Source organism: Microtus oregoni, unplaced genomic scaffold (genome assembly GCF_018167655.1).
Source record: "Microtus oregoni isolate MIOR12 unplaced genomic scaffold, Mior012 000044F_ref0000062, whole genome shotgun sequence".
Classification (NCBI taxonomy): domain Eukaryota; kingdom Metazoa; phylum Chordata; class Mammalia; order Rodentia; family Cricetidae; genus Microtus; species Microtus oregoni.
In genome coordinates, this window is record NW_024543218.1 from 398,467 (window position 1) to 413,383 (window position 14,917).

A 14,917-nucleotide genomic window follows, 5' to 3' on the forward strand; every position below is an offset into this window, starting at 1 on the left:
GAAACAATTTCAGCCCGGTATGGCAGTGATCCATCTCTCCAGCTGAGGCAGGATGGAGCACTCCAGCCTAGGCTGTCTCAGAACACAAAGCAACAGTAAGGTTGCATTTAATAGTTTCCTTGTCCCTGAGTTCCTCCCGCCCTTACAAAGGTGAGAGAAAATTTTCCAGTAATGCATGAAAGCCGCTTTTAGGAACAGCCCTGAGTTCCTCAGAAACCCAGCAGGAGTGTGTAGCCACAGAAAGAACAGTATACCTATACCAAAAAAGCGCTAACTCCGTGTCCCGCTCTTCCTCCCTCAGGTTTTTTCCCAAGACGGGTCTGGAACTTAACGGGGTTCCCATGAGCCCTGCGATTGCTTCCGGTCAGCAATGAAAGGGTTATCGGGTAGCCGCAGCCACCACCACGGGATCACCTGCGAATCGGCCTGTGACTCACTGTCACACCACTCGGACCACAAGCCCTACTTGCTGAGCCCCGTGGACCACCACCCAGCGGACCATCCTTACTACACCCAGCGGAATTCCTTCCAGGCCGAGTGTGTGGGGCCCTTCAGCGACCCGCTGGCCAGCAGCACGTTCCCACGCAGGCACTACACCTCGCAACAGGAGCTGAAGGACGAGAGTGCCCTGGTGCCACGCACACTGGCCACCAAGGCCAATCGCATCCCAGCCAACCTGTTAGATCAATTTGAAAGGCAGCTGCCCCTCAGCCGGGATGGCTACCACACGCTCCAGTACAAGCGCACCGCTGTGGAGCATCGCAGCGATAGCCCAGGCCGCATCCGCCACCTGGTCCACTCGGTCCAGAAGCTCTTCACCAAGTCGCATTCCCTGGAGGGGCCGTCCAAAGGGAGCGTCAATGGGGGCAAAGCCAGCCCCGACGAGTCGCAAACTGTGAGATATGGCAAGCGCAGCAAGAGCAAGGAGAGACGATCCGAGTCCAAGGCCAGATCCAATGCCTCCAACGCTTCTCCAACCTCTCCCAGCTGGTGGAGCTCAGATGACAACCTAGATGGGGACATGTGCCTCTACCACACGCCCTCGGGTGTGATGACCATGGGCAGGTGCCCCGACCGCTCCGCTTCGCAGTACTTCATGGAAGCCTACAACACCATCAGCGAGCAGGCCGTGAAGGCCTCCCGGAGTAACAATGATGTCAAGTGCTCCTGTACTAACCTGCCGGTAGTCAGTCTGGATGCCCCACTTCTGAAGAAGAGTGCCTGGTCCTCCACTCTCACCGTGAGCAGAGCCCGAGAGGTTTACCAGAAAGCCTCGGTGAATATGGACCAGGCCATGGTGAAGTCTGAAGCTTGTCAACAGGAACGGTCCTGCCAGTACCTACAGGTACTATCAATGTTAAATTGCTCCTGCCTCGGTTATGTGGTCTTTGCGCCTTTGTTCTAGTCTTGGCTATATTCTGAACTGTCTGCATGAACTCGATCAAAATATTTATCATTTCAGTATTGGGTTAATGGCAGCTATCTGGAAAATTCCAGGAAGTACATTCTACCCGCTTCGCCAGGTTCCTTAAGATATTAAGTAGTGTGCACACATCTTCCTCTTTGCCGTGATTATCCCAAGCCCGCCCCACTTCTTAGCCACAGAAAGCCAGGATGATGCTCTGCAGAGGTCGAGGCAGGAGGAGGCAGTTTGAGGACCTGATAAGCACAGCTGTAGAAGCCCAGGACAACAGGGGAGAGGTGACATCAGTGCAGTAAAATACAATTAGTGTCAGCCTGTAAATCCCACACACAGCCGCCAAGGCAGGCCAGCTCTTCCCTTTCCTCTCTGCTCCGCTTTCCCTTCTGCCTCCAGTTTACTTAAACGAGATTCACCTGGATAAAAATATCAGTGCAGGCGGGCAGAGTTTTCTTCCCTCTGTCCTCCCTCCAGTGGTGCTTTTCCTGAGACACAGGGCTCCACATAACGACCCTCATGCCCCCCTTTCAGGGCATCTGTGTTGCTTCCTTCCCTGCTCTCCTTTCCTTCGGGTTTTACTCAGCCTTAAAAGCACCATGCCATTGCTGTCTCCCTTCTCTCCTTCCAAAGAAATACAAGGAAAAGTTCTTCCAGTGAGAAGGTGGTCGTTTTCCCCTCATTAAACTCTTTCTGCTAAATACAACCTTTTTGAGAGCATCTATCCTGAGCCCGGAGAATATTCTAGGCTGGCAGTCCTGAGCAAGAACAGAGCCCATGCCCAAACTTGAGAAGAAGCTACCACGTTAGTATTAGAGATGTTAGTATTTCCCACTGAAGATGGGATTGCCTAGTTTACTGTCTGGTTGTTCTGTGTAAAAATAAACTATCAAAAGAAACTAGAGAAATGTCTCAGCGGTTAAGAGCATTGACTGCTCTTGGAAAGGACCTTGTGGGTTCCCCGCGCCTACACAGTGGTTTGCTGCCATCTGTAATTCCAGTTTTAGAAGGTCTGACACCCTCTTCTGGCCACTGCAGGCCCCAAGCACACACATGGTGCACAGACATAGATACAGGCAAAGAACTGTTAATAATTTTCAAGCTGAAAGGATCGTCTGACCTATTTAGCATAGAAAAACAGTGAACTCAAATAAAGGTTTAAGGGTTCATTACTCTGTTGCATGTGGCAGAAATGGGACAGGAACCCAAGTCGCTTCCCAAAATGGCCATTACAAGGGCTGCAAGCCAAGGATGTAGAAATTACTCAAGCTCATAAATTAAAAAAAAAAAAAACATTCCTTTTTCATTATACATACCTAACCAAGTTACCACTCTCTCCCCTCCTCCCATTCCCTCCACATACCCTCCCATCCCACCCCCATCCAGTCCTCAGAGAGGGGACGGCACATTGCTTTGTGAAAGGTTCAAGGCCCTCCCTACTATATCAAGGCTGAGCAAGGTATCCATCAAAGAGAATAGGTTTCCTAAAAGCCAGTACATGCAGTAGGGATAAATCCTGGTGCCACTGCCAGTGGCCCCTCAGTCTGCCCCTGCAATGCAACTGTCAGCCACACTCAGAGGGACTAGTTTGGTCCTATGCTTGTTTCTTCCCAGTCTGGCTGGAGTTGGTGAGCTCCCATCAGCTCAGGTAGACTGTTGCAGTGGGTGAACCCATCATGATCCTGACCTCTTTGCTCATATTCTCACTCTTCAACTGGACTTTGGGGGCTCAGTCCAGTAAGCACATAAATTTTATCCAGTATTGAAAATGAAGTATTCTGATTTAAAAAAAAAAGTCTTGAAAAAAGGTTGAGTAAGGAGGTATGGGTGCCCTAGAAATCGGCATGTTTCCTATGAAAAGGCTCTGACGCTAATGACGGTTCTGTCTGTGCTATTGTAAGTCACGGAAGGAGATGAGAAAGGTAAGAAATAGACTTAAGAAGGCTGCTGTCCAGAGATCCAGCACCAGCCGTTGTTAGTAATAGAATTCTCACATGTGCTTGTACAATAGTTTATGCTCTTCCTCCCTGAAATTCATTTTTCTTTCTTTCTTACGCCTATGTAAAGTGAAAGTCTCCAAAGTGGTAAAGTGTACCATGGTTGGAAGATGGGTATCAACTGCTGAGCCACTGTGGAGCAGACGCTGTGGTGAGCGGGTTCCGTCTTCGAGAGGGAACCACCCACAGAAGAAGAAACTGAGGCTTTGAAATAGGGAGAGACTTTGACCTGGAGGCTGTAGGTCTGAAACGTGGGCTTATTCCTACGTCAGGCCAAAGCTAAGGAGGAAAGTGAGGAAGGAGAGTTTTCAAAATAATAATTGTGAATGTTCTGCAGTAACATCAGAACGAAAAGTTTAAAATCACAGTGAGGAATTTGATAGAGTGCTATCAGCAGACCTCACCTTTCAGTGATGAGAAACCTCTACCTTCACATTGGTTACCACCTTTAGGCTAGTAATAATATAGTCAAGAAACAATAGTTATAATAAATCTCATATGCACCTCCCTCTAACCCATCCTTACCTTGCACCTGGAACAATGGAACTTTTTTATTATTATTTTTAACTTGAAACTGTTTAAATTTAATATTTTTTCATGCCTTGGACAAGATTTAATCCTGAAACATGTTTGTTTATCCTTTTGAACATACACTGAAATCTGCATTGATACATTTGTTGCATTCCTATTCTGTACAAGGCCTTCAAGCTGAAAACATAATGTTGATCTGTGTTTCCATGTTAGTAAAGAAGCCACATGGAGAACTGCAGCCTCTTCCGGCCCCAGCTGAGGCTGGGATGTTCTTACAAGGGAGGGAAGAACTGATATCCCCGAGGAGAGGGGGAGTAGGAGGTGCCTCCTGAGACCCGAGTTCCCACAATTCTCTTGCTTCTAGAAGGAGGGAGAAAGAATCAGGCATCCTGTGGATCCTCTTCTCAGAAAATAGGCTTCACCAGCTCCCATCAGCTCTTGTGGGATAATTTCATGGATAAGCTCTTCCTAGAAACAAATTTGGAGAAAGAAAAAGAGTTGTTTTGTTTTGTCTTCTAGTCATGATACAGTAGGAGGTGACATAAAACCAGAGTTACCCTCATTCTTAACATCACCATCGCCAGTCTAGTGAGCAACCAAGAACACTGGGCTCTCTTCCCAATTTGCCACTAACTGGTGCCATTGCTGGAGCCATCCTTCAGATTCCGGAGCCTCTCTCATCTACTAGGAAACAGGCACTTGGTTCTCAGAGGCTGCAGTCTCTCTACTCATTTTTAAATTCATAAATTGAGTATTTCAGTCTCCTAATTAGAGCAATTTCCAAGAGTTGGAAGGCCTCTGTCTCTCGATTCATAAATGCTTGCCTAAAGCAGATGCTTCTCAAATGTTATTTAATTTGTTCTTTGAAACTTTAAAGGCATTTCACAGAGAAAAAATAGACTTAGAAAACTATGTTGAATAACTTGACCAAGGGCACACAGCAATATGGTGAGCCAGAACTGATTCTTTTCCCTGTGAAGTCTGAATTCTTTCTGTTCACCAGGCCCAATTCCCTCATATCTTTTATGGGTTAGAAACCAAGAAAATCTCACTCCATACTCAAAGCAACTTTGAAAAATACTATATTTGCTTTAACTATTTTCAGAACTTTTTCTCATATAAAATTGGGTTTCCATTATGATAGTTTCATCCATTTGCCTAACAAACTTCGATCACATTCTACCTCTGCTTCCCTCCCTCCCCCCTCCTTCTTCCTTTGCTTCCCTCCTCTCCCCCCTCCTTCATCCTCTGCTTCCCTCCTCTCCCCTCCTTCTTCCTCTGCTTCCCTCCTTTCCCCTTCTTCTTCCTCTGCTCCCCTCCTCTCCCCTTCTTCTTCCTCTGCTTCCCTCCTTTCCCCTTCTTCCTCTGCTTCCCTCCTCTCCCCTCCTTCTTCCTCTGCTTCCCTCCTCCCTCCTTCTTCCTCTGCTCCCCTCCTCCCCCCTCCTTCATCCTCTGCTTCCCTCCTCTCCCCTCCTTCCTCTACTCCCCTCCTCTCTCCCTCTTTCTTCCTCTGCGCCCCTCCTCCCCCCTCCTTCATCCTCTGCTTCCCTCCTCTCCCCTCCTTCCTCTACTCCCCTCCTCTCCCCCTCCTTTTTCCTCTGCTTTCCTCCTCTCCCCCTCCTTCATCCTCTGCTTCCCCTCCCACCTTCTTCCTTCTTTGCCTTAATTTATAGACAAAACTAAGGCACAAAGAATTCAGAGTAGACAGGACAGCCAACAGCTGACCCCAGATCTGTCTAGTTCTGTAACGTTTCAGATGTAAATGTGTGTTTTATTGTATGCCTTAGTCTGCATCAAATTCATGTGTGCCTTCCACCTGCAATGTGTCCATGTCATACAATAATATAAACGGGAAACTAGGCTGCCAGTGGAAAGAAAAGCAAAATCCCTAATTTTATTTCAAACTAAATTAGTATTCACTAATTAATATTAATTCATGAATTAATTCACAAGTTAATGTTAATCAATAAGTATTCGCTAAATAACAGAACTGAAATACCTTCTAGAAGTCTTTGGAGAGTTTCACTTAGTGCGAACTTAACGCAGCTCCTTGCCAGGACTGTGTAAGAGGTGAGGGGTCTGTGTGTGTCTGGCTGGTGGCTGTCAAGGATTCACTTGTAGTCTCTGTACATTCCAATCAATACACTCAATTCCAATCAATCAATACACTCAATTCCAATCAATCAGTACACTCAATGAGTGTTGTGTGCTCACTCACAAGCTGTTTTAGTTAATTAAAAAAAAAGCTCCCCCTTTCCCCAATATTGTTATTTTTAAATGTCAAGAATCAGATGTCTGCTGTGGAGAGCTATTGTACCGCTGCCAGTGACTGCCTGCATCAGGGTTTGGAGCAGGAGCATGGATTGGAAGACATTAAAACTGTTTAATTCTCAGCTGAGATGTGGTTGGCTTTTGTACATTTGGAATAGGGCATTGATGGCACATCTCAGGGTAAGTGCTAATAGTGAAGGGAACAGAATAGGCTGGGAGGAGGGTTGTTTTCTTTTTCCTTTCCTTTTCTTTTTTTAAGTAGAATTCTTGGTTGTGTTTATGCCTCTTTATATAAATGTTCTGTGTCGAGTGAGTGGCATGTTAAGCCATTCAGAAGAGAAAGATTTTTAGATATCCAACTGTTCACCTAAGAAGAAGGGGAAAAAAATCCCTTTGAATCGTGTATTCAGCTTTCGTCCTTCATCCAGCAGCAGAAACAGGAAAGGGGAAGGGAACCCTCTCGTCTCCCGTGAAGTAGAGAGACACACAGAGGGAGCGAGAGAGCACAGACAGGGACTGAGGAAGCCAGCGCTCTCAGAGATGAAGCTATAGGCAACAAGATGATCGACCTGTTTAAGGCTGAGTGGGTTTCTTCCGTCTGTGTGCAAGTTTCCAGGAATGGAAGGACTGGCCAGGTTTGGGTATAAGTCACTCTTTATTACTCTGTGTTTGATGGATGTGAGTAGTTGGTTTGGAAGAGATTTTTGCAAAAAGGGGGGCAGTGTACGATAGTTTGGTTGTTCTGTTATTCTCTTTCGTCTCTATAAACAATGTCTCGTGTGTCAGAGAGGGCTCACAAGCTAATGTATGTACTGATGGCAAAAATCAGGTGAAGACATCAGATGCCTACAAGTCACTGTGCGCAGAGGCTCCCTAAAATCCTCTTTCTCATGGTCCTGAAGTGCATGTTACGGAGCTGGTGATGCTGAATGCCCAGGGATTCGAATGCCATCGATCGTTTTTCTGAACAAGAATTCTCAGCACTTACTGGTCCATTTAAGAATTTAGATTTCTGGATGATGGGGTTTTGTTTGTTTTTGGAGTGGTTTTTGGTTTTTGTCTTGTCTGTTGTTTGCATGAGATATATCACAGAGATCTTTAAGGAAGTGTTCCCAGCAAATGTGAGCTCGGGCTTTATTTTAAAGTGCAGGTACACTTATTTTTCAAATCAATCTCAAGACTGTTGCCGTCTTTGTCCAGTAGGAGGTTTTTTAATTTTGGCTTTGGTTTTTTAGGCTTTTTTTTTTAGGTTCTTTTGGCTGAGTTTTTTTTTTCTTTTCTTTTCTTTCCTCCTGTCTTAAAACAATTTAAATTATACTAATTCAGTTTTAACTATTTCATATGAATTTTATAAAACTGCCAATTCTGCTAATGACTTTGCTAACTGAAATATTGCCTGTCTTGTCTAAAAGCCTTATCAACTACATTAATTAATAGTTTTCTTTATTTTTAATTGGTATTGCCAAGGACCTTGAATACATTTTATATGTGTCTCATACATCCTCTGTATCTTTCATCTTAGTAGAGATGCCTCTCCCACTGGGAGACAAGGTGAGGCAACTCCTGTCCGATGCTAACTTTGAATGTGGGGGCCCTGACCACCCACAGAACCCCGGGAATTCTGCCGCCCTCTGTCCTCTGCCCTGTTTCTCGGCAGTTCTCTCACTAAGGCCTCTATCTGACTAATAAGAAGAGGAAAACAATCGGCAAGACACCCTGAGAAATCAGGAGCCCAGGCACGAGGAGAGAGGATCACAAGTTGCTCTTACAGGAAACTTCGTGATTCTTGGTCTGCAGCTCAGTGCTCTGAGACCACTGTTAGCTGCTTGAAAGCCCCTGGTGAGCCCCAGCCAGAGGTTTCTGCTTACATTTGCTTATCTCACCGAATTGCAACCTACTAATTAAAGAGGCAACATTGATTCGGAGAGTGTCAAAGAGAAAAATCCAGCCGGGGGTCACTCGGTGGCCATGGACTTGATTTCTCTTTTTCTTCTCTCTCTTGGGAATCACTTAGTGGGTTACAATCAAAGGTGAGAAGTCAAGGTCCACCATGTCTTTTGGGAATTCAACTTTAATTCCAGCACATTTGAGATCATGGCATTATGGAACTTAACAGTGATTGTGACTGGCAGAATATATCAGTTTCTTGTTCTAGGTGTGTGCGTGTGTGTGTGTGTGTGTGTGTGTGTGTGTGTGTGTGTGTGTGTGTGTGTGTTGGGCTAGTCAGAAAAGGATCTATGTAGCACTGCCATACTGGCTTTGGTTTGCAATTAGTTTATGTTTTTCTCCAATTTTTGGCTCAGTGTCTTTTAGTTGATCATTGTGAGTTAAAGTTAAGTGAGATCAATCTTTCAATTAATTAAGCTCAGTATCATTTTTCTCATTTTGGAAAAATGTGTGTTGCTAGGGTCCGGGACCACAGAGCTCAGGCAGGGTTGACTCATGTGAAAATACCATCTTATGTGGGTCTACGACACAGAAATCTCCAATTTCATATGTTTCGAAACCACAAATACCACCTAAGGGTTTTATGTCCTTAGCCAGGGACGTCTGGTGGAGGGAAAGAGAAATCTGTGTTTTCAGGTAAAACTTGTTACTGTCAACAGTTTGCATTGGGTTATGTGACTTTGCTGTAACATGTATTATTCATCTGAAAAGTTAAACCCAGAGTTTGATTCAGAGGGAAGAAAGCACCTACACCTTTGCTGATAGGACTCACTGCCCTGTTTCCCAAGACCGTCTTTCCTGGCCCCCACCAGCAGGTCAGCAGCAGCCATAGGGCTGACATCATAACACAGAGAGCCATTGTATTCTTCTGCGTATGTAAGTGTTCGTTTCTGTTCTTAGACTAAAGTCACAGTAGGGAAGTGCTTTCTTTTCTTTCAGTGAAGGATTCCCAGTTGGAATGATTTCAAGTTAGCTGATCCTCCAGCCTCTGAGCCCTCTCTGTTTGTAACTAAAAGATGATGGCATAGAAGCTATTTGATTACTGTTAAAATGATCAAAATACGTAAAGGAGAGAGCCGTGTGCAGGAAAGCATCCTATATCCCTTGTGTTTCCTGGGACCAGTTCCTCATTTTTAATTCTTCTGGAGATGACCCACGTGGGCAGGGAAGACCTCTTTTGATGCTCTGACCCTATGAATGTAAGAAAAGGCAGAGTGTGCCTTTAAAACTGCTTTTCTCCATTTGCTGAAGTCTAACGCTGTGCCGTACTGTGTGTGTCTGAGCCACACACTGAAGTTTCTAGGTAAGCTCCTGATACTAGGACACTGTTCCTGATCACTCAAGAGTGTCTCATCATTGTCCTCGGGGAGTTAGGAAAGCGGAGCTCACTCTTGGGAAACGTCTTGAGTGTTACTGTGTACAGAGGTGTGTGGATCGACCCCCACCTCCTCCTCAGCACCTGGGCACCCCACACTCTGCATAACACATCCGTGCTTTCCATGTCTTTGATCTCCGATGGAATGAGATCCCTCTTAAATGGGGCACTTCGTGAAAGCCATGGAAGAATAGTTACGTAGTAGGGAACACCCCCTCTTTTATTTTTCAGCGATCCAAGTTAAAAAAGAAATCATTACTTTCCCAGTCTCATTTCAGATCATTAATGTAGGCATGTCCTGACTCCCTGGTGTGACAAGGCTGGTGTCAGTCCTTTCATTCAAAGCCATACTCAACAACCATGAAAGAACATGTCTTCTGCTCCATGTAGACTTTGAAATCCCACAATTTAATATACACCGTCGGGATTGTCCGATACCCTGATTTAACCATCTAGGGACTTAAGATCTTATTTTCGTTTCCTTCTAAATTATCGTCTTCTGAATGAGAGATACTCCTCTCTGGACCGTCATCTTCTCACCGGCCTCATTCACAGTCTCTTCCCGATAGTCTGGACTCTATTGCTTCCTGATAGTTTATGTAGTGACCATCTTATAAAAGAACCTTCTGGAATTAACTGCTTACTCTCTTCAAATGACAAAAGGAAGAACCTTGACAAGATCTGTCGTCTCAGAAGAGCCCTCCACTGGCAGTCTTTCCGCCTGACGACCGGTGTTCTTTATTTCCCACTGTCCCACACATTCCACTAAAGCCTAGAGGCTCTTTTCAGACTCCTGCGGATACTCTCTCTCTCCATCCTTTGGAGGCAGTGAGGTCAAAGAGGCGAAGAGAGTGATGTCAGAGTTACATGTGATACATGTTTGTGCTTTAAAAGGTTCATAGGAGGCAAAGATACTTGTCAGCTCAATAATTATCTACAGTTCATGACTCTGTAGTCACAAAGTGCATGTTGTATTTTTATTTTATTTATTATTTGTGTTTGGGGGCTGTGTGTGAATGCAAGTTCACATGCACACATGCGGGTGGAGATCAGAGGACAACTTCCAGGTGTGTGTCCTCTCCTGGAACCCATGGGAGTTTCAGGGCTTGAACTCAGACTGTCAGTTTACACAGCAAGTGCCTTTATTGGTTGAGCCATCTCGCCAGCCCCATGTTAGTATTTTTAACTCTTTTCTTTCCCCCACCCACCCCCCAAAATGGCTCTATTTCTGTTGTTACAGACTGATTCTTTCTGTGTCCCAATGGCTTTACTAGGGCTGGACGATGATCCAGAAGAAGACAAACAGAGCAGAACAGACCCACTTTTGGATTTGTGATCTTTAGGTCCAACTCTTTTTTTGTTTGTTTTGTTTTGCTTTGCTTTGTTTTTCGAGACAGGGTTTCTCTGTGGCTTTGGTTCCTGTCCTGGAACTAGCTCTTGTAGACCAGGCTGGCCGCAAACTCACAGAGATCCACCTGCCTCTGCCTCCCTAGTGCTGAGATTAAAAGCTTGCGCCACCATCGTCTGGCTAGGTCCAATTCTTAAAAGTGCAGGGTCTGGATTCTGAAGATCGCGTGCTTCTGCCTGGCATCTTCCACGTCATGGCCGTCAGACTCTTTCACCTCACCTCGTCAGGATAAAAACCATCTGTAGTTTCAAAGGGCTAGGTGATGTAACACATATACATATGGCATATATAAATTATACACACATATAATAATATAGAGGATAATACGTTTGGGAAAATGAGAGCAGATATATTAAATCAGAAAAACAAAAGGCTAAAATGGATCTCTTGATCATTGCATCCGAAATGAGAGAGTAGGTGACTGAGAAAAAGATCTGCCTGTACGGCTGGAAAACACTACCTGATGCAAGACAAGATGGTATCTACATGGGTACAAGTAAACACAACTATTTATTGAATCATTTTAATAGTCATATACCATTGAATATCCCTCTATCATTGCAGTTTAGAGATAGCTCCTTTCTGTAACATTATGTGCACTGAAGGAGTCTGTTAAGTGAGGACTTCTTGCATCAACCCAAGAAATTCTGATGGCACACATCTGGAGTGATTCCAATAGAATCTATCCAAGAAGCTCAAGGAACTCAATTCCAGGAAACAGGAGGCTTAGTGTCTCATGTGCTTTCCTGTAGGGGGCAGTAGAGTCTAACTGATGGAAACGGGCTTCCCATGCTCATCCAAGCCTTGATCCTATCACTGGCTTCCTACATCACTGGCTGCCCTCTACCTGATGCTTACATTTCTTAATCTGTAGAATGGGCTTGAAGATACGACTGTTTCAGGAGCTAGGGAAGAAAGTTGAGGACTTAGAAAATGGGTTGAAATAACAGTGTGGAAGGTTTTCAGAGTGCGTGTCCACCATGACATGCTCTGAATCATCTCTTTGTTTCATGTATCATAACACAACACTTTTTCTTTTCTATTTTGCTCACATAGGCATGTCTGATTCCATGGACAAGGAAAATCTCCTCCTTACCCAACCCCCATTTCCTCCTACCCCCATATAAGATGTCTATCTTTTGTTTTGTTTTTTGGTTTTTTGTTTTGTTTTGTTTTAGAGACAGGGTTTCTCTGTGTAGCTTTGGAGCCTATCCTGGCACTTGCTCTGCAGACAAGGCTAGTCTAGAACTCACAGAGATCCACCTGCCTCTGCCTCCCAAGTGCTGGCGTTAAAGGCATGCGAAACCACCGCCCAGCTGATAATGGTATATCTTAATCACAGTGAGGAAACTTCCTTTACCAGGTGCCAACTAAACACATAAAGTTTGTCACTGTAAGTAAGAGGTCTCCGATGGGCCAGGTCAGAGATCATCTCAGCCTCAGTGGAGCTGCTTTTCACACGGCTTGAGAGATCACAGTTCCAGCCTGTTCAAGCGTTTGTTCAGAAAAGCGACAGTTTTAGTCTGCCAACCCCCCACTGCCTTCTTCCAGGTTCCTTGCTAAGTCAGCAGGATGAGTTTCACAAACAGGAACAACTGTGGGAGGTGTCCGCAAGGTAACTCAGCCCACCCTTCCATCTTGTCCTTTATGAGCTTTGCCACTTCCCTGGGAGTGTCTCCTTCATCGCAGCCAGACAGGGATGAGCTTCACAGTTGAAGGGTGGCGGCAACAGGTCTTAGGCCATTGTCCTTTATTGCTCCTGCCCAAGGTCCTTGGCTAACCTTCTCATTCTCTGAAGCCCGGTACACCGTTCATTCAAGGCTGTAGAATTCCAAGGAATAAACACCTGGTGAAGGCAGGTCCCTCTCTGGACCTCCTCCTCCTCCACAGAACCAGCAGCCCAGGCTTTCTCGCAGCCATCTGTCTCCTGGCAGTCAGCCCCAGGTCGTCCCTCCACACCTGCTTCCTACGACCACTTCCTGCTTCCTACAGACAGTGAGAGCAGAGCCCGTGGATGCACAGAGGATTTCGTGGAATTGTTTCCTGGCGGTAGAAGATCTTGCCATTTTGTGTTGTTATTGTAAGTGGAGATAAAGATTGTTCTCTGGTCTCAGCGGGACGCTGTTAGGTCACAGGGACCTGCAGTCTGTTCTTAGAGATCCACCTGCCTGCTGTGTGTTCCATGCGCATCCATCTAGCTGGCAGCTCATGCATCAAGGACTGGCTATGGAGAAAAGCGTTCCCCTTTCGTATTCCTTTAAGGGTTTCGAATTACTCCTAATACTTGAAGAATTCGCGGGGTTTTTCATTCTCCCCTCTCCTCTTCTCTCCTTAACTACAAGTTTAGCTGTAACTCGGGGTGTGAGGAAAAGTAACTGTCATTTGTTTGCAAATGACACTTGAGCTTTCTGCAGACGGCTTCCCTGCAGAATTGCTCCCCCATAACACTCCTCCAGCCTTCCAGTTGATTTTAGATAGCTTCCTGTTCTCCCACATCTTGGAAATCTTCCGTAGTGTGCTGAGCAGACACTTTTAGTCAAAAAATGCCTATAAATAGCTATTTTTTCCCCTTCGTACTGCCTTCTCTTGGAGGCCTCCACAAAGAAGGTGAAACAAATCCACCCGAAACAAGAGCCCTCTGCGAGGGATGTGTGGTGAGGCTTATGAAAAATCAGATCCACGGGCCGGAAATTGTTGTGTAGGTTGTTCGGCCATGTTTGACTGCCGCGGTCAATGGCACAGAAAAGAAGAAACATTTTATTTTGTGGCAGGTGATCTCATGGACCAAACAAGCCATAAAAAAAATAAAAAATGTCTCCTATGGACTCCAGTGCTTTGAAAATGCATACTTGGACACGCATGCTACTTTTAAAAAAATAAACCTGAAGTCAACTGTAACTTATTAGATTCAATTTGTAGGCCTGAATAGCCAATCTCTAGGGCTATTCCTGAGTGGGGAATTTGAAACTGATCTCATATCTCCTCCCATCTGCCTTACTAACAGGTCTTTGACTGGCTGGCCAGCCTAGTATCTTGTCTCCTGTGTCCTCACAACCATCACCACCACCTGGCTTCCCAGCATAGGAATTAGAAAATCCTTGGAAGACTGTACCTGTGTTGAGAGAGACCTGAATATCTTCCTTTGCTAATTTTACTAAAATCAGACCTGACCCATCTCATAGGTGGGGTTAATCCTACTCCCTCCTACTTCTAGCCCCCCTCCCATTCACACCCCTAAGGAAAAGAGAACGGAGCCCAGCAATGTTTCCCTGCTCCTTTGGCTTCATCCTCCCTCACGAATCCCACTTTTTATCTTATTACACAATCTGAGATAGAAGACTTACCCAAAGTCATCCGTTTCCAGGCTGAGTTCTAGAAAGATCCCTCTATCACAGAGAGCAGTGGGCCAGTAGCAACTGCAAAGTCTTCCTTGGCTCCTCCTGTCCCATGGGTGATACGCCTTCCTAGTTATGTGAGCGGAATCCTCCACCCACCTCGGTGATCTAGTGGTCAGGAAATGCTGTCCTGTCCCCAGGTCCTGCGTCTTCCACTCCAGTCAGAAGCTGTCTAATTTGATGGTGAACTGTGACGTTCGTGGCATCTTGCTTTTTCATTTATTTTTCATTGATCCAGTTGGTGCTGCCTTTATGATCCTCCATACAGGGCCATGCCGTGGAACGTGGAAATCCTAAAAGTGGCCACATCCTCAAAAGAGTGATCCATGTTCCTCTAGTAACTATCAGCTGCCAGTTGGCTCCTCAGTTAGAGCTAGGGCCTGGAGATGATCTGCCTCGTCTCCACTCACACTGCACACCAGAGCGCACACCCATAACGGAAACACAGATGTGAACAAGATATAACCAACATGTCACCCAGTCCTCCATCTTAATGTGTGTAACCTGATGAGTGTAAGGGTGCTCACGGCTTGCCAACCATCAACACAATTTCAGAGCATCGTATATCTCATAAAG

General features: G+C 45.5%; 1 protein-coding gene across 10 annotated transcripts in view; it reads left to right on the forward strand.

Moving 5' to 3' along the window:
• The window catches only part of LOC121434631 (disks large-associated protein 1), a 684,271-nt gene that overhangs the window by 375,303 nt on the left and 294,051 nt on the right, over window positions 1–14,917 (forward strand). For 5 of the 10 annotated variants that reach the window (XM_041633553.1, XM_041633552.1, XM_041633551.1 and 2 more), the window contains one exon: window positions 302–1,345. In XM_041633553.1, coding sequence (XP_041489487.1) covers window positions 371–1,345 — 975 coding nt within the window. In that variant the 5' untranslated portion in view covers window positions 302–370. Of the gene's footprint in view, window positions 1–301; window positions 1,346–6,283; window positions 6,397–6,473; window positions 6,858–14,917 lie in introns of those variants that run through there. The other 5 variants (XM_041633557.1, XM_041633562.1, XM_041633561.1 and 2 more) reach the window with 5 other exon arrangements.